At 48.1% G+C, this 19,567-nt stretch overlaps 1 protein-coding gene across 1 annotated transcript; it reads right to left on the bottom strand.

Moving 5' to 3' along the window:
* Window positions 1–4,816: 4,816 nt before the first annotated feature.
* Window positions 4,817–15,237, bottom strand: LOC130481145 (actin, alpha cardiac muscle 1-like). Its single transcript, XM_056853848.1, has 6 exons — window positions 15,102–15,237; window positions 11,728–12,052; window positions 10,739–10,900; window positions 9,628–9,819; window positions 6,629–6,810; window positions 4,817–4,961 (listed from the first exon to the last, which is right to left on the bottom strand). Exons 1-6 carry the CDS (start codon window positions 15,228–15,230, stop codon window positions 4,818–4,820), a joined length of 1,134 nt encoding a protein of 377 aa, XP_056709826.1. The 5' UTR covers window positions 15,231–15,237; the 3' UTR covers window position 4,817.
* Window positions 15,238–19,567: the final 4,330 nt, after the last annotated feature.

Here is a 19,567-nt window from a genome sequence, read left to right as displayed (position 1 = left end):
ATGAGCAGTCAGGCATGCAACATCGCAGCTGCAACTTCAGGGCCTCGCTTCCGTCTCAGGTTGCGTGTCACTGCCTTGGCTCTTCCTACCGAAGGAGGAGGGGAATGGATTCTCCCAGACTGGTCTCTGTTTGCCAGTTTTTTTTTCCTGGGTGGCCTTAAAAATGTCAGCTAGCCCAGTGATGCACTTTTGGTCGTTGTGTTTTGTGTGTGTGTGTGTTTTAAAAACAGCCTGTGTTTTGTTTCATGAGTTATGAAAATCATGGCCTTGTGAATGAGTTGCATCTTGACAAGTGGAGTGAGAGTGTAATTTTCTCGCTTCAGTTGAGATCCCACACATCCAGACTTGTAATGCACGCCTGGGGCTAAGGAGGGGTTGCCTGCAAGTTCTTATGGATGGCTTTCACCGGGGTCAGCTGCTCCAGGAACAGCAAGCCCTAGAGGAATTGGGGGTGGGAGGGGGATCGTGTCAGGTTCTAAACATCTTGGGGACCGGATATCTTCTTTCCTCTTCCCCCCCCCCCCCCATTCACCTAGGAGTTACTTCTTCTGTACTCCAGAAGTTCTTCGGGATGAGGAGTGCCTGCATAATGGGGGTCAGGGCTTGGGAGAATTTCCCGCCACTCCTTACCTTCCAGGTTCTTCCTCAGGAAAGGAGAGCCCGGCCTGCTTTCAGCCGTCCTTACCAGCCTCTGAACTAAGGCTTGGTGGACTGGCGCTGTCTTGCTGAAAGCAAGGCACGCGAGACTATCAGGTTTGTTTTCAGTCCTTGGGAAACGAGAGGCTCCCCCTGAGGCCTGTGGGGCCGGGCCTTTGTGCCTCAAGGGAGGGGCATCCATCAAGGTAAGAAGTCCAGCATGGCTCTTCTGGCCCTGCACAAGATGGTGAAGACGAGGCGCGGCACCATACCTTGCCTTGCCGGCTCAACTTCCCATCTTTTGGTGGAACAAGGGGGCATCCAGTAGTGTGAAAGAGCCACTTACCCATGTCTTCCCATATTTGAGCTCTCTCACTGCTTCCAGCATGGTCCAGTCACGGGCTCAAGGTAAACCCCCCACCCCACCCCAGTTCTTTGGGGTGGGTCTTGGGTGATCTGTTGGCTTGTGAGGGAACGTCAAAAACAAACAAACAAAAAAGGTGGGTAGAAAATTTCAACCCAGAACAAACCGGTAACTAAAAAAGCTAAAAAAAAGAAAAACCTTATATATGAAAACATCAATGTCAGTTACAAAAAAAAGCTAATATTCGTCACAATTTCATTAAAGTTTTTGTGATTTTAATAGAAATGACATCAGAATCCACTGATTTTGGTTACAAATGTAAGTACTTTCCCCTGGGGCGCAAAAAACTTTTTAGTAAAATCGCACCTATTAGTAAAGTTGCACACGGGGATGTCACACATTTGCAAGCATCTTTCCTATGACCCGGTACCGTTATAAATAACATAAAATACATGTAAACCGAAAACATTGTACGGTATATATTGTAAAAAATTAAGCCACTGGGGAAGTCCTTACAGCTGAAACCCATGGTTTGTACAGGAACATCCCTGCTTTGCCCATCTTAAGGCAGCAAGAAATCTGGACCCCATCCTCGCTGCTATTTCAGTCTACACAAGACGTGGGCCGGCTCAAACAACTTGTGGGCTGCTTTCAAAGGCAAGGCCATGTATTTCCTGGAACCCGTAGCCTTCTGTCTTATCCAGACATCGCTTAGCAGCCCAAAACAGATTGGAAAAAAATTGCAATAGACTTAAATGATCCCCCCCACATGTGGATCAGTTTGCCTTCCTTCACAATGATGTGAATTGTTTTTTTACTAGGTTCTTTTAATGCATCATCAGGCGTTTTTTATTTTTTAAAGGGGAAGTCTTCTAAAACCATTTTTGAAAACACATGCATACGATGGAATTATTCTTTCACGATTTTGTGTGATTGAAATATTGAGGACAGTTTCCAAAGCTTCCAAATCTTGACGTTTTTTGACCTGTGACTAAATGAGGAGCGCGCCAAATAGATTGTCCCGCCTCCCATTATCTTTCAGATGCAGCAGTTTGCTATATCGATCTTTGGGCTTCCTGAACACCTCATTCTCCACCAATAACCATCAAGGGAGGATAGATGGATGGGGTTAACTTGCTTGTACTTCTTATTTTCTCTCGTCTCCCAACAAAGAAAATTTGGCATGTTTAGTACTTTTTTTTAAGTTGTAATAATTCTGTATTGTATACTTTTTTTGTGTGTCTGGTATATATATATATGTATATATATTTCATCCTCCACTTTCTTCTCTCTTCAGTTTTTAGAAGAAATCTAAAGCTAATTTCTTAGCAAATATTTTCAAAGGAATCAAAGGGAAAAAAGCGGACTCCTTTTTTAATTTGTATGTTAATAAACATTTTGTTCAGTCTTTAGATGGTTTTTGGTGTGTGTGTTAAGCTATTTTTAGTGGCATGTGTCTCTCCACCAGTTTGTAGTTAAATTGTGGAACTCCCTGCCCCAGGATGTAGAGATGGCAGCCAACTTGGAAGGCTTTAAGAGGGGAGTGGACAAGTTCAGGGAGGAGAGGGCTATTCATGGCTACTAGTCAAAATGGATACTAGTCATGATGCATACTTATTCTCGCCAGGATCCGAGGAGCATGCCTTTTATATTAGGTGCTGTGAAACACAGGCAGGATAATGCTGCTGCAGTTGTCTTGTTTGTCGGCTTCCTTGAGGCACCTGGTTGGCCACTGTGTGAACTGACTGCTGGACTCGATGGACTTTGGCCTGATCCAGCATGGCCTTTCTTATGTATGCTGCTGGCAAGCTGGCCTCTGGACTTTTTACAAGTCCTTAGTAGTAACTGTGATGCTCCCGAGTCATTAATAGGACAATGAAACAGGACTATCTGCAGTCTATGTGGGGTTTATTTAGAACACTTATTGGCCACTTTTCCACCTGATGGGAACTCGAGGCTTACAATGCAAACACAATAAAATAGATACACCACAAAGTAAAGCAAACAATGTAAAACTACCAGTAAATGTAAAACTACTAATCAAATGCCATTGTGAATAAAAACATTTCTGAATGTTTCCTAAAGATCAAGAGTGAGGGCTAGGCGAACCTCCCTGGGGAGGTTGTTCCACAATCATGGGGCTGCCACTGAAAAGGTCTCACATGTATCTGGAGCTCAGCAGTATCTTGCTTTGGGGGAAGCCCGGGGCGGGTGAGGTTGCCAAACAGTTAACAGGAAAAAACAAAGGGTAGAACCTTTCTCTTCTCTATGCTAGTGTTATTTTTGCTGAGCTTTCTTTACAAAGAACTGTTCAAAACTTGAATATACTATCTTGCTATTCAGAGGGGTGCTAGTCATTCTCATGCTTCCGAGCTCTGCTATTTTGTTCTGTACACGTGAATCAGGCCTGAGATTTTACCAGGCGATCCCCATATACTGTCTTTGTGCCACCACAGATATTAGAAATTTGATTTCTCCTTTTTCTTAACGAATACGTAGAGTTGTATCCTAGGAATCTATTCTGGTAGCATCTAAGGGAACAGATTCATCGCAGCAATCATTTTAAATTTTCCAGGAGCTGAGGTTTGTGGCTTTTCTGTAGAAAGTCTGTCATCTGGAGCATCACAGGTTTCATTTGGATGGAAGAAGAAATCAAGTTTTTGCCGTGTGGGCCTATAAAAACAGGCCTGTGTCTATGTGGACCTGCAATGTGAATTGAGAACTGCTAAACAGGGTCAGATGAACTTCATTCAGACATAGGCCAGAAGGCTGTGCGTGCCCTAGAACAGAACTCTCTCCCACAATGTCTCGCTGTAAAATGCTTTTTTATTTAAGACTTTGTGACAGGAAAGGACAGGAATATTTTTAACAGTTTTTTTTTACAAAGTCGGTTTTTTTGGATTCACACACAAAAATGGAACTTTTTACAAGGTTCACGCACCGTGTGTGTTACACAACCGCCTTGTGATGAAGAAAACCATTCCCTGAGGATCCCAAACACTTTGCAAATCTTCCTTTTTGTTCTATGCACATGTGAGCGATGGTGGCGGACTTTATATGGGTGGGATAGGGCAGAGGAAGGGGGGCTTGTGACCTCATGAACGAGAGGACCTCCATGAAATTGAGGAGGGTGCAGGGCCAGTTCCAGGTTTGGATGGGCCTTGGGCAGGGAGTGCTCAGGGGCCCCTTCCCCTCCTGTGCCCACCACCTGGACTCCCATTCACCTCTTTTCCTGCCCCCACCCACGAACCCCCCACCCACCTATCCATCCTTCCCCGGCTTGCTCACGACCCCTCCCACAGCCACCTACATGCCCGTTCCTCGAGGGCACTGGGAGGTGTGGGCATCTGGAAGCGCCACTGCTGTGACCGCTACCATCCACACACTTCCCTGGCAGTACTAAAAGAAGAAGGGCTGGTTTTTATACCCCACTTTTCTCTACCATTAAGGAGTCTCAAAGCGGCTTACAATCGCCTTCCCTTCCTCTTCCCACAACAGGCACGTTGTGAGGCAGGTGGGGCTGAGAGAGTTCGGACAGAACTGTGACTAGCCCAAGGTCACCCAGCAGGCTTCATGTGGAGGAGCGGGGAATCGAACCCAGTTCTCCAGATTAGATCCCGCCACTCTTAACCACTACGCCACGCTGGCTCTCAGCATGGAGCGCTAGGCAGGAGGTGCAGCGCTCTCAAGCAAGTGGGTGAGGGAAAGGCAGGCAGTGGAGGAGGTGTGCAGGTAGGGGCCCGTGACAACCCTGGAGGGGGTGACTGTTAGAGCATGAAATGAGAAGCAAAGGAAAAAAGGGGAGGGAGGGAGATGTTTAGAAGCACTTCCTGTGGACAATGGAAGGTCCTGCTTCGTCGTATTCTTGCTTGCTGATCCACATTTGCTGGAAGGTGGACAGAGAAGCCAAGATGGAGCCGCCGATCCACACAGAGTATTTCCGCTCAGGAGGAGCAATGATCTAAAGCAGGAGAGAAATTGTAAGGGTTGTTATTTGTTACCGAGAGGTTACATACTGTTTTCTGGTACCTGCTCCTGGCGGAGGCTCATCTGGTGAACTGGATTGGTTTCCCCACTCCTACACACGAAGCCAGCTGGATGACCTTGGCAAGTTACGGTTCTATCAAGAGCTCTCTCAGCCCCACCTACCTCACAGGGTGTCTGTTGTGGGGAGGGGAAGGGAAGGTGATTGTAAGCCGGTTTGAGTCTTCCTTAAGCGGTAGAGAAAGTCGGCATATTAAAAACCAACTCTTCTTCTTGAAACTATTGCAGGACAGTTTGCTTGTTTGTGTTTTTTATTCTAAAGCATCTTGGGGCTTTTAAATGATCAGCGAGGACAGTGCAATTAATACATGGGGTTGCCAACCTCCAGGTGGGGCCTGGGGATTTCCTGGAATTACAGTTCATCTCCAGACCACAGAGATCAGTTCTCCTGGAGAAAATGGCAGCTTTGGAAGGTGGATTCGACAGCATTATACTCTGCCGAGGTCCCTCCCCTTCTTAAACCTTGCCCTCTGCAGGTTCCACCCACAAACATTCAGGAATTTTCTGACCCAGAGTGGGCAACCCTTTTAGTTGTGAATTTCCTGCATTGTGCAGGGGGTTGGACTAGATGACCCTGGTGGTCCCTTCCAGCTCTATAATTCTATAATACAGCACACAGTGAGGTGACAAAGAACCGTCACCTGTATGCAGTATGAAGGGAACAGGGCCTGCAAAGAGATCCTCCCAGGAGTTCGCCAAGTTATATTTTGAACCACGGGCACCTTAAAGACCAACAAGATTTTGGGGGTATCTAACAAAGGGAGCTTTGACTCTCAAAAGTCCACACCCCAAAAATCTTGTTGGTCTCTAAGGTGCTACTGGACTCAATTCTATCTATTCTAGTGCAGACCAACACAGCTACCCTCTGAAACTATCTTGAACCATTTATCACATGTGTGTGTTAAGTGCCGCCAAGTTGCTTCTGACTCACGGCGACCCTATGAGTCAATGTCCTCCACAACGTCCTATCTTTAACAGCCTTGCTCAGGCCTTGCAAATTGAGGGCTGTGGCTTCCTTTACAGAATCAACCCATCTCTTGTTGGGTCTTCCTCTTTTCCTGCTGCCTTCAACTTTTCCTAGCATACCGTGGGACAATTCTGCTCTTGCCAGATTTAAAGATATTTAACCGGGGATTCTTGGGATCGAACCTGGCACCTTCTGCATACAAAGCATGTCATTTCTTCCTACAAAACTGTAGCTCCCTGTCCTAAAGCAATTACGGTATACCCGAACACAAGAAGCTTTCTTGTTGTCTGTCAAACTTCTGGTCCACCTAGTTCATTATCATCTCCCATAGGACGAGAAATATGGAGGAAATACAGAAATCCTTGATAAGGTTTGCATCTCTGCACTAAAGTAAGCCTGCTGTTTTGCAGGAAAAAATGGAAAGAGCTTGGAGCAGGGGGTAGGCTGGCTTGCAATCAGAGTGAGTCTTTGCCGAGCAGAGTCAAGCTCTCGGTCCTTCAGAGAAGAAAAGTGAGCAACCACCCCCCAAATAAGAGAACGTTGCCTTATTTCCACCCCTGCTCAGTTAACAAGGACTACTGGAATCCATGGCTCAGCCATACATTTGCCAGTCTCACCTTGATCTTCATGGTACTGGGGGCCAAGGCTGTGATTTCCTTTTGCATCCGATCAGCAATGCCGGGGTACATGGTGGTGCCCCCAGAGAGGACATTGTTGGCATACAAGTCCTTGCGGATGTCGATGTCGCATTTCATGATGGAGTTGTAGGTGGTCTCATGGATACCAGCAGATTCCATGCCTGGGGAAAAGATAAGATTGTGCAAAGTCACGATGGACATTTTGCACGGGTGTGGCAGGAAATAATGTCATGACCAAGGTAATGGTGATCGCCACTTTGGGGTCAGGAAGCAATTTTCCTCCAGGCCAAATTGGCCAGGGATCCTGGAGGGTTCTCCCCCACATCTTCTGGGCATGGAGTAGGGGTCACTGGGGGTGTGGGAGGGGGAGGTAGTTGTGAATTTCCTGCATTGTGCAGAGGGGTTGGACTAGATGACCCTGGTGGTCCTTTCCAACTCTATGATTCTATAACCAAACCAATTCTATATTTGGCACCATGGATCCTAGCGCTTTGTGCATGGAACATGGACTTTACTTGCATCCCTCACTGTTCCTACAATGCTCTCTCTATGGCATGGTTGTGTGTGTGTGTGTAAAGTGCCATCAAGTCATAGCTGACTTATGATGACCCCATAGGGGTTTTCAAGGCAAGGGATTAAGCAGAGGTGGTTTGCCATTGCTTTCCTCTGCAAAGTCTGCCTTGGTGGTCTCCCATCCAAGTACCAACCCTGCTTAAGCTTCTGAGATCTGACAAGATCAGGCTGTACTATACCATTACACATCCCCCGGCATGGTTACCTAGGTGCAAAGTAGTGCATAATGGTAAGAGGGCTGTCTTGACTTACAGAGAAGGCAAGAACACCAATGCCAACATGGCAGAAATCTATGAGGGTTGACTTTGCAGGATGGAAGAGAAGATAACTCTTCTCTGTTGCATCTTGCAGTATGTAGCACCCTGTTTCTCTTCCCATCCGAAAACATCTGAAATCTTTGGCCAGGCTCCATCCCTCTTTTTGCTAGCGTTTATGTTCCTCTGTGTGGCATTTGCACATGACTCTTCGTTGACCATGTAAGGCCAACCCCAATGCTTGGAGGAGTCTGGAGAAAGAACCACGGGGAGGTCAGGGGACATGAGATCTCTTAACGGAGGAGATCCAGTGGAGAAGAACCCTTCACCAAGGGCAGACGTCGAAGGATTTTGTGACGGCCTCGGATTACCGCAGCTGCCAAGGAGAGATCGGGCTTCTCTTAAATAGAGAGGAAATGGAATTCGCTGCAGCCTCCTTACCTATTTTGGGTGGAAAAAGAGCAAGGAAGTCAAGCCTAGAGAGATCAGCTGTCATCTCCACCCACTGTCAAATCTTTGAGCCTCATCAATGGAATGTCTACCTGATACCCGCTCAGTCGAGGCTAGTATAGACAAGGCCCCCACTCTGATCTGATCCCTGAGCTTCCTGATGGGTGTCAGTTAAGGTTTAGCAGTTCCTGACACTTGTGACATTTTTAGCAGTCTTGAAAGGAACAGGGTTGACCTTTCTTGCCACTGAAATACCTACCCCTCGAACATCTCTTAATTGTATAGCAAACTGACATCGCTTGACATTTCCCCCAAGCGGCAGCTTCCCTTACAAAGAAACCATTGCAGTGACAGGGCTTGTACCAATAGCAGTACAAGCAATTGGAGGTATTTGGGGGGAAAGAGATCAATGAAAGGGGAGGCATGACAGAGCTTTACAAAATCATGAGTCCGATCAGGAGAATGGATAGAATCATGGAAGGGACCACCAGGGTCATCTAGTCCAACCCCCTGCACAATGCAGGAAATTCACAACTACCTCCCCCCCACACCCCCAGTGACCCCTACTCCATGCCCAGAAGATGGCCAAGATGCCCTCCCTCTCATGACCTGCCTAAGGTCATAGATGGCCATCTAGCCTCTGCTTAAAAACCTCCAGGGAAGGAGAGCTCTCCACCTCCCGAGGAAGCCTGTTCCATTGAGGAACTGCTCTAACTGTTAGAAAATTCTTCCTAATGTTTAGACAGAAACTCTTTTGATTTAATTTCAACTTGTTGGTTCTGGTCCGACCTTCTGGGGCAACAGAAAACAACTCAGCACCGTCCTCTATATGACAGCCCTTCAAGTACTTGAAGATGGTTATCATATCCCCTCTCAGTCTTCTCCTCTTCAGGCTAAACATACCCAGCTCCTTCAACCTTTCCTCACAGGACTTGGTCTCCAGACCCCTCACCATCCTTGTTGCCCTCCTCTGGATACGGTCCAGCTTGTCTACATCCTTCTTAAATTGTGGTGCCCAATTTAAGATAGGAGGGCAGCTGTTTATTAATTGTTTCAAAAGTGCCGAACCCCCCCACACACACACACACTTAGGGTCTCCTCTTGCTACTCAAAGGCAGGCAATGGCAAACCACCCCGAAAGTCTCTTGCCTTGAAAACCCTATGGGGTCACCATAAATCGTCTGCGACTTGACGGGACTTTCCACCACCAACTGTGGCTTTGGTAAAGGCAGCCATATGTGGATTGCCTGGGTGTGGATCCCTGCTCGCTCACAAAGCTAGAGTGATAGCCATTCTCCAAGGCGATCTAATCACATTGGCCTTTTATGCAGGGACGTTTCCCCACGGTCATTCCCCCTGACTGCTTCGGGGTTACCCTTTGATTATACATGCCTTATCTGGCCGTCAGAGGTCACCTCACTCTCCCTGTGCGTTTTGCCCACATTTTCCAAATGCTCTTTTAGCCAGAATTTGGAAAATGCATGCAAAACACACGGGGAGAGCAAGGTGACCTCTGATGGGCGGATAAGGCATGCATAATCAAATGGAAGCCCCAAAGCAGTCAGCAGGGATGACTGCGGGGAAACATCCTGCATAAAAGGCCTAATCTTCTGGAACATCCTCCTCTTGGTCTACATGCCCTGGTTCCATCTCCTTCTAGCGCCCCCCAGACCTGTAAGTCTCCAAGTCCCAATATCTTACCAATGAAAGAAGGCTGGAAGAGAGTCTCTGGGCAACGGAAACGCTCGTTGCCAATGGTGATGACTTGACCATCGGGTAGCTCATAGCTCTTCTCCAGAGAAGAGGAGGATGCAGCTGTGGCCATCTCGTTCTCGAAATCCAGAGCCACGTAGCCCAGCTTCTCCTTAATGTCACGCACAATCTCCCGCTCGGCTGAGGAAAGAGAAAGGGATTTGACTCATACCAGAGAAGACTGTGCGTGGATAATACTAGAACGCGGGAACATCTGCTGAAGCTGGAGGGTGAGAGATTCAAAACAGATAAAAGGAAGTATTCACACAACACATAGTTAAATAGTGGAACTCCCTGCCCCAGGATGTGGTGACGGCTGCTAACTCGGAAGGCTTTAAGAGGGGAGTGGACATGTTCATAGAGAAGAGGGCTATTCATAGCTACTAGTGTAAGTGGAGAGCCCCGTGGTGCAGAGTGGTAAGCTGCAGTACTGCAGTCCAAGCTCTGCTCACAACCAGAGTTCGATCCTGACGGAAATTGGTTTCAGGTAGCTGGCTCAAGGTTGACTCAGCCTTCCATCCTTCCAGGGTCGGTAAAGTACGGTACCCTAGAGTACCCAGCTTGCTGGAGATAAAGGGAAGATGACTGGGGGAGGCATTGGCAAACCACCCCATAAACAAAGTCTGCCTAGGAAACATTGGGATGTGATGTCACCCTATGGGTCAGGAATGACCCGGTGCTGGCACAGGGGACCTTTACTTTTACTTAGTAAAAATGGATACTAGTCATGATGCATACCTATTCTCGCCAGGATCAGAGGAGCAAGCCTATTATATTAGGCACTGTGGATTGCAGGCAGGACAATGCTGCTGCAGTTGTCTTGTTTGTGGGATTCCTACAGGCACCTGGTTGGCCACTGTGTGAACAGACGGCTGGACTTGATGGACCTTGGTCTGATCCAGCATGGCCTTTCTTATGTTCTTAAGAGACCTGGTTCCAGCACAGCAGCTAAGCCCCTCTAAACTTTAATTCTTTGCCAGACACCATTCCCGGCACTCTCAGACTTAGGATCCAAACCAACGTTTGCTGCATAAAGCCCATTCCATGGTAACCTTCTCACCAGTGGTGACAAAGGAGTAGCCACGTTCAGTCAGGATCTTCATCAGGTAGTCCGTCAGGTCACGGCCGGCAAGGTCCAAACGCTGGATGGCGTGAGGCAAGGCGTAACCTTCATAGATGGGTACGTTGTGAGTCACACCGTCCCCAGAATCCAACACAATGCCTATGGAAGGAGAAGCACCAGTTAGCGGGGGACAGTGCCCGGACTGAAGGAAGTGCAAAGAAGAAGAAGAGTTGGTTTTTATATCCGGACTTTCTCTACAACTTGAGGGAGACTCAACCCGGCTTACAATCACCTTCCCTTCCCCTCCCCACAACAGACACCCTGTGAGGTAGGTGAGGCTGAGAGAGTTCTGAGAACTGTGACTAGCCAAAGGTCCCCCGGCTGGCTTCATGTGTAGGAGTAGGAAAACCAACCTGGTTCACCAGATTAGTGCCCGCTGCTCATGTCGAAGAGTGGGGAATCAAACCTGGTTCTCCAGATCAGACTCCACCACTCCAAACCACTGCTCTTAACCATTACACTACACTGGCTCCAGGTCCATCAAGCAAGACTACCAGGTCCATCAAGCAAGGACAATGACACCCCATTGATCTATGGCTTCTCCTCCCCTCTCTCGTTTAGGTTGTGGTACATGCACAAACAGCAACCTGGTATCCCAGATCAGCCCAATCTCGGCAGAGTTTGGAAGGGTTGACCGTGGTCACTACTTGGATGGGAGACCACCAAGGAAGTCTGGGGTTGCTATGCAGAGTTCGGCAGTGGCAAATCTTCTCTGCTCATCTCTTGCCTTGAAAACCCCATGACTTCAATGGGATATAATGCCGCAGAATCCACCTTCCAAAGCAGCCATTTTCTCCAGGTGAACTCATCCCTGTTGCCTGGAGATCAGTTGCAATAGCAGGAGATCTCCAGCTGCCACCTGGAGGCTGGGAACCCTAGCTATTAGGTGCATACAAAATTCGCCGCTTTGCAGATTTCTTTCTTACCAGTGGTACGACCAGAGGCGTAGAGGGACAGCACAGCTTGGATTGCCACATACATAGCGGGCACGTTGAAGGTCTCAAACATGATCTGGGTCATCTTTTCCCGGTTGGCTTTGGGGTTGAGGGGAGCCTCGGTCAGCAAGGTAGGGTGTTCCTCAGGGGCCACACGCAGTTCATTGTAGAAAGTGTGGTGCCAGATCTTCTCCATGTCGTCCCAGTTGGTGATGATCCCGTGCTCGATGGGGTACTTCAGGGTCAGGATGCCTCTCTTGCTCTGAGCTTCGTCTCCCACGTAGGAGTCCTTCTGACCCATGCCCACCATGACGCCCTAGAAGCAACATCCAGACATATGAAGGAAATGTGAGATTCAGTTTCAAATAAATACTAAGCACATGAAGCTGCCCTTATACAAATCTATGGTGAGACCACACTTGGAATAATACCGTGTACAGTTCTGGTCACCGCATCTACAAATAGGATATTGTAGAGCTCAAGAAGGTGCAGAAAAGAGCAACCAAAATGATCAGGGGACTGGAGCAGCTGCCCTATGAGGAGCGGTTAAAATGCTTGGGGCTGTTTAGCTTGGAAAGAAGGCAGTTGAGATATGATAGAGGTCTATAAAATTATGCATGGTATGGAAAGAGTGGACAGGGAGAAGCTTTTCTCCCTCTCTCATAATACTAGAACACGGGGTCATCTACTGAAGCTGGCTGCCAGCTTAAAAGGCTTTAAGAGGAGAGGGCTATTCATGGCTACTGGTCAAAATGGATACTAGTCACGATGCATACTATTCTCTCCAGGATCAGAGGAGCATGCCTATTATATTAGGTGCTAGGCAGGAGAATGGTGCTGCGGTCGTCTTGTTTTGCGGGCTTCCTAGAGGCACCTGGTTGGCCACTGTGTGAACACACTGCTGGACGTGATGGGCCTTGGTCTGATCCAGCATGGCCTTTCTTATGTTCTTATGCTTTATACAGAGTCAGACCATTGGCCACCACTCTCCACTCTGACTGGCAGCGCCTCTGCAAAGACTCAGGTGGAGAAAGGTATTTTCCCAACACTTAAGATCCTTTTACAAGACGGCTTGGGGGAATTAAACTTGCAACCTTCTACGTGCAAAGTATGTGAATACACATGAAGCTGCCTTCTGCTGAGTCAGACCCTTATTGTGTCAAGCTCAGAACTGTCAACTCTGGCTGGCAGCAGCTCTCTAGGTTCTCAAGTTAAGCTCTTTCACATCGCCAACAGAGCATTAAAAAAAACGGAGATGCCAGAAGCTGATCCTGGGACCTCTATGCGATGCAGAGGCTCTGCCACTGAGTCACAGAACCTCTCTGGATGTTCTCTGTGACTCAGCTATGGGTTCTTCTCAATACCACCCCTGTGCTCTGCTGGATTGGAAGGAAAGTCCATGTAATACAGTGGCCCATTTCACACAATGGCTGGCTAGAGAAGCTTCCAGGAAGCCTTCGAAGAGAGTATGAGAACAACTGCTCTCCCTTGCTGTCCCCTGACACCACATCGGCTTTTTCAGAGGTAAACTGCCTCTGAACAGGAAGGTTCCATTTAGTGACCATAAGGCCGCAAATGCAAGCTACTGTTTCTCTGAGAATCAGCCTTCCATCCGCAATATGGAGTTAATCTTGTCCTTTCTCGTAGGACTGTTGTCAAATATTACAATAAGAAAGAATGTGAATGTAGAACTTTGAAAACACTATATATATATAAATGCCACGTACAATATGAATGCTGAATGTTCTTTTCCTAATCTTTGATCAGTAGAACACTCTTGGAAGTTACTGAGCAATGGTGAGTGAAAATCACTCTGCACCTGTTTAGAGGCATTTTCATTAACATTCATGTATCCCGGTAGTAAAAGCCTGGTGTTGTAGGCTGGTGCAGATAAGCACTGCCTTTGGAATTTCCCAGTGTTTGGAGTCGCTGGGGGAAGGAGGGACACTATCGATTCGGGTTGCCAGCTTTGGGTCAGGAAATTCCTGGAAATTTGGGGCTGGAGCCCAGGGACAGGAGGGTTTGGAGAGGGGAGGGACCTCAGCAGGGCACAGTGCCCTAGAGTCTGCCTTGTGAAGCAGTCATTTTCACCAGGGGAATTGGTTTCTGTCATTTGGAGAGCAGTTGTAATTCTAGGATATCTCCAGCCCCCACCTGGAGGATGGCAACCCTAGTATTGATGGATGCATGTCTGAGTGACTTGCCTCTGAGGGTGAACAACTGTTTCTGCAGGGGTTGCATGCTTGAAGTAGCAGCCACCTCTGGAGTGGAGCACCAGATATAGATTAGGGTTGCCAACCTCCAGGTGGTGGCTGGAGATCTCCTGCTATTACAACTGATAAGCGACCCAGATCAATTCCCCTGGAGAAAATGCTACCTTGGCAATTGGACTCTATGGCATTGGACTCGATGGCAATTGGACTCGATGGCAAACCCCACCCAGGTGGCACAGGTCAGTTCCCCTGGAGAAAATGGTTGCTTTAGCAATTGAACTCTATGGCAATTGGACTCTATGGCAAAAACCGCCCTCCTCAGGCTCCACCCCCAAAATCTCCAGGTATTTCCCAATCTGGAGCTCGCAACCCTAATAAAGATAGAGGTGCACATTTTCAATCCTTATTCCAGCCATCCTCCAGCTCCAAAATGACTGTCGCTTCTTAAAACAGCTGCTAGGCCATAGGTTAAGAGCATAACTTCACACAGGGGGGGAAACGTTATCCCTTTGGAACGCCAAGAGGCAAATTATCTCTTAATTACCCCAGTTGGAATTTGTCAGGGAGGCCTCCTGCCGCGAAAGAGTGATCTTCGGTGGCCTCACCTGCCCTTTCAGGTCAGGAGAGCTAACTCAAAAGAGAGGGCAAAAATCTGTGGCTGTGCCATGTTTGGTCCTGCCAGTCAGAGGGAAGGAGGTTGCTGGCTTGGGAGTGGGGTTGCCAACCTCCAGGTACTAGCTGGAGATCTGCTATTACAACTGATCTCCAGCTGATAGAAATCAGTTCCCCTGGAGAAAATGGCCACTTTGGTGTGAGGTAGATGGGGCTGAGAGAGCTCTAAGACAGCTGTGACTAGCCCAAGGTCACCCAGCTGGCTTCATGTGGAGGAGTGGGGAAACAAATTCAGTTCACCAGATTAGCCTCCTCCGTTCATGTGGAGGAGTGGGGAATCAAACCTGGTTCTCCAGATCAGAGTCCACCGCTCCAAACCACCGTTCTTAACCACTATACCACGCTGGCTCCTTGATTTAATAAAAGGTTTTTGATTAAATTCATTCCAATGCCCCCCCCCGAAGGACCCAAAGTACCCCAGTGGCCATTCTTTCAGAAACTGTTCCCTCAAATTAAACCCCACATCATCCATGTCCTTACCTGGTGCCTTGGGCGGCCGACGATGGAGGGGAAGACGGCACGGGGGGCATCATCCCCGGCAAATCCAGCCTTCACCAATCCGGAGCCGTTGTCACACACCAAAGCGGTGACCTCCTCGTCGTCACACATGGCGTCGGTTCACTAGGGGAAAGAGATCGTGCCTGGTTCAAGCGACGCTCTAGAAATGAGCAGTAGAAGAAATTCCTCTTTTTGTCCCTGGAGGCAGTAAGTTCAGGCCCAATTAAAAGAACGACAACGAGGGATTAAAATGCAGGCTTCGCTGCCAGAAGATATAGTGGTGGCTACAACCATAGGCAGCTTTAAAGGGGAGTTAAATTCGTGGGGGAGAGGCCTATCAGTGGCTACTGGCCTTGCTGAGTCAAGGGAACCTCCATGTTCAGAGGCAGTCAACCTCTGAAACCCAGGGATCGGAGACAACATCAGGGGAAGGCCTCAGTCTCTGTGCCTTGCTGTTGGACTTCCAACTCTCTCAGCCCCAACTACCTTACAGGGTGTCTGTTGTGGGGAGGGGAAGGGAAGGTGATTGTAAGCCGGTTTGATTCTTCCTTAAGTGGTAGAGATAGTCGGCATATAAAAAAACCCATCTCTTCTCCTTCTCCAGAGGAACTGGTTGGCTGCTGTGTGGGAAAGGATGTTATACTAACTACCGTAGATGGACCCCTGGTCTGATCCAGCAGGGCTCTTCTTATGTTCTTAATGATCCTTTCTTTCCTAACTTGCCTCCCTTGATTTTGGATAGTGGTCCCTCTGGCTCACATCGTGTGAGGACGGGACAGGGTTTAGAGCATCTGCTCGAGATGCGTAAGGTCCCAAGTTCATTCAGTTGAAGGGTCTTAGTTACCCAGTGCTGGGACCCTTCTTGAAACACCTCTTGGATTCATACTGGATGAGATGGACCATTGTTTGCCTTTCCAATGTTACATTTTCTAACAGAGCGGTTCATCAGTGGAACAGGCTTCCTCAGGAGGTAGTGAGCTCTCCTTCCCTGGAGGTTTTTAAGAAGAGGCTAGATGGCCATCTGTCAGCAATGCTGATTCTACGACCTTAAGCAGATGATGCGAGGGAGGGCATCTTGGCCATCTTCTGGGCATGGAGTAGGGGTCACTGGGGGTGTGGGAGGGGGGAGGTAGTTGTGAATGTCCTGCATTGTGCAGGGGGTTGGGCTAGATGACCCTGGTGGTCCTTTCCAACTCTATGATTCTATTATTTGTGCATATCACATGAACACATTATGCTGCTTTATACTGAATCAGACCCTTGGTCCATCAAAGTCCATATTGTCTACTCAGACCAGCAGCGGCTCTCCAGGGTCTCAGGCCGAGGTCTTTCACATCGCCTACTTTAACTGGAGATGCCAGGATTGAACCTGTGACCTTCTGCATGCCAAGCAGATGCTCTACCACGGAGCCACGGCCCCTTTCCAAGAGCTTACCAACCACACATACATAATCCTGATTTACACAGGTGTCACATTGTGTGAATGGGGGCAACACACTGTTTACCATGTGTGTACAGCCTTGGTAGGCAGGAACACAAACAGGCAATTTGTACATACTAGAGTGCATGGTAAATACGTATGTTGCCCGTGTTCATACAACACGGTGAACATGCACATTGGAAGGATCTATGTGCAGTTGGTAAGTTCCCAGTACGTGGGATCGTAACATCTGAAAAGAGCTGATACAGCAGCTTCATGGGTTATTTTGAAGGTAGAGGCTGTGGCTCAGTGGCGAAGCACCTGGCTTGTACCCCGAATGCCCCAAGTTCAATCCCTGGCATCTCCAGTTAAAGGCTCTCCCATATCAGATGTTGGGAAAGACCTTGAAAGATGTTGTGAACAACCTTGGAGGACTGCTGCCAGTCAGAAAACTGAAAAGCTCGGTGGAACACTAGACTCTCTGACGATAAGGCAGCTATAGATGTTCATGAGGTTCGATATTAAATAATAATGTTAGTCAGAAGCCGTAGCTCAGCAACAGAGCATGTGCTTTGTATGCAGAGGATCCAAGGTTCAATCCCCGGCATCTCCAGTTAAAAGGATCTTGGGTAGCAGAACTGTCTCTGCCTGAAACTGGAGAGTTGCTACCAGCCAGAGAAGATTTCAGCTCACTCTACACAAGGTAGGTGAATTCCTCATTTTGCTCTCCGTTCCAAGGCGAATGCAAAGGCATCTATGCAATGGGAGAATGTGGCTTTCAGGTGAACCATGTGCTGGTTTTGTTAAGGCAGAGCTTCTAGTCCTTATGATCGTGGAGGGAAAATACTGCCTGATCGAATGGTAACCCAGCAGCTGATGCTTCCAGTAGGTGGTGGTGTGTGGCTCTTATTTTTGAACGTCTCCTGAAGGAAAGGCATACAGCGGGCATTATTTTAATTACGACTACAAAGATATTCTGGGCAACCTCAAGAAAAATATTTGGAGCCACAACTGGGGAGAAGTCTTGCTGAATTTATATGAGTTCACGATCCCAGCTTTTTGTACAGGTTTTGCTAGAGCAGTCTGGATTCAATCATTCCATAGGAGCATAGAAAAGCCATAAAAACTGAGCGCGTTCAAAACCTGGGAGTGAATTAAAAATAGGTTTCTAGTCCTTATGAAGGTAAGAATATAAGTTTTGCAAAGTGTGTAATCAACAGAGCTCAGTTGGATGCACAAATGCACAAGCAATAAAAACTACTTCGTGGTTACAAAATCAAAGCAGGTTGGACTGAGAAGGAAAAACTCCCTGCATGTGCTCTTCATTACCACACAACCTATTTGAAAGCTGAGCTCCTATGCAATTAGATATAGGCTGAGAACATACAGAGCTGCCTTCTACTCCTGGGTCAGAGATCATCTCCCCCGGAATTCCCTCTCTCACGTTTTTATCCTGACCTCTCTCCCGGGAATAACATACACGGTGTACTGCTCCTCTATGCTTACAACAGCCCTGTGAAGCAGGACGGCTGTCTCAAGTTAGCCCCGTGATCTCCATGGCTGACTGAGGATTTGAACTTGGGTCTCCTCTATTCTAGTCAATCACAATACCAAACTGGCCCTCGTTGGTTTCTCCACCTCACAAGGGCTTCACAGAGTCACACGCAAGTGGCAGCATCCTTGCAAGATCATAACACAGCTGATCCCTGGGATCCCTTTAACGAGATCAGACCCGAGACCTTGTACTCGCAGATCCATTGAGCTATAGCCCCTCCCGTTAAAGAAGACCTGGGGATCCGACTCACACAACTTTTATTTGGGCAATTGCATTACAATGCCAGTGTAGCATAATGGTTAAAGTCAAAACTAGGCTCTGGGAGACCTGGGTTCAAAATCTCACTCTGTCCCGAAAGTCTGCTACGTGAAGAAGCTGATTTTTATATGCCGATTTTCTCTACCTTTTAAGGATAATCTAACTGGCTTACAACCGCCTTCCCTTCCTCTCCCCACAACAGACACCTTGTGAGGTAGGTGGGGCTGAGAGAGTTCAGAGAGAACTGTGACTAGCCCAAGGTCACTCAACTGGCTTCATGTGCAGGAGCAGGGAAACCAACCCAGTTCTCCAGATTAGCCTCTGCCACTCATGTGGAGGAGCGGGGAATCAAACCCGGTTCTCCAAATTAAACTCCACCATTCTTAACCACTACACCATGGGCCAGTCAATTTCACTCCATCTAAACTACTTCACAGGGTTGTTGTGAGGATAAAACAGAAGAGGGGAGAATATTTTCATACCCCACATTTCTCTCCAATAGGGATCCAAATTAGTACACTGGCCCATCTGTTTTTGATTGTTCAGCAATTCCTCTCTCTACTCCAACATGCACACCTTTCCCAGCACATGCTTACACATGATGCAGGGATCTTCTTAGTAAGGAGAGGGGCGCCGGATCTCAGACATGGCCATTCCTCCAGATCAATAATTCAACACAGAGCACAAGGGATTTGATTTTATGGACCTAACAACGGTGTGTTTACTGTGTGTGTGCTTTTCCTGCCACTTCCCCCAACACCACATGCAGTCTCTACCCCGAAGCGCTTCCATATCAAAGCTGACTCTCCCCAAGGGGTACTCACCAGCTCCTGCAGCAGCCCAGAGCAAAAGGAAGGAAGCAAAAGGTGGACGCTCCCGGACCGGCTTTCGGGGATTTATACTCCTTCATTTCCCTGCTCCTCCCTCCTGCCCCCAACCGCGCTCCTGCAGAAGCTAAGGGACAGCTTCACGCCTGCCATATTTGGAAACGGTCCAGAGGCCACCTGTCGCTTGGCCCTTTCATGGACATTCATGGCCGAGCTGCCTGCCAGAGAGGCCAGAACCCACCCCCACCCAGACCCCATTTCCTATCCTTGCAGGCCCATGTAAGGGCGAAAGGGGGGGAACCCCTTGCTTGAAGTAACCATGGCAAACGCCATTCCTCAGCCATATACAGCAGTGACACCCTTGGTCATTCCTCCGCATCCAGGCAAG

This window comes from Euleptes europaea, chromosome 7 (genome assembly GCF_029931775.1).
Source record: "Euleptes europaea isolate rEulEur1 chromosome 7, rEulEur1.hap1, whole genome shotgun sequence".
Lineage (NCBI taxonomy): Eukaryota > Metazoa > Chordata > Lepidosauria > Squamata > Sphaerodactylidae > Euleptes > Euleptes europaea.
The sequence above is the reverse complement of the archived record's forward strand: the minus strand, read 5'-3'. Positions and strand labels throughout refer to the sequence as shown.

Bases quoted from the DNA above. Each gene is read 5' to 3' on its own strand.
- LOC130481145 (XM_056853848.1), bottom strand. From the start codon at position 15,230: ATGTGTGACGACGAGGAGGTCACCGCTTTGGTGTGTGACAACGGCTCC. The intron at 6,811-9,627 runs GTAAGATATTGG...TCTTTTCCCCAG, and splicing joins CTTCCAGCCTTCTTTCATTG to GCATGGAATCTGCTGGTATC. The intron at 4,962-6,628 runs GTGAGACTGGCA...CTCCTGCTTTAG, and splicing joins CCAGTACCATGAAGATCAAG to ATCATTGCTCCTCCTGAGCG.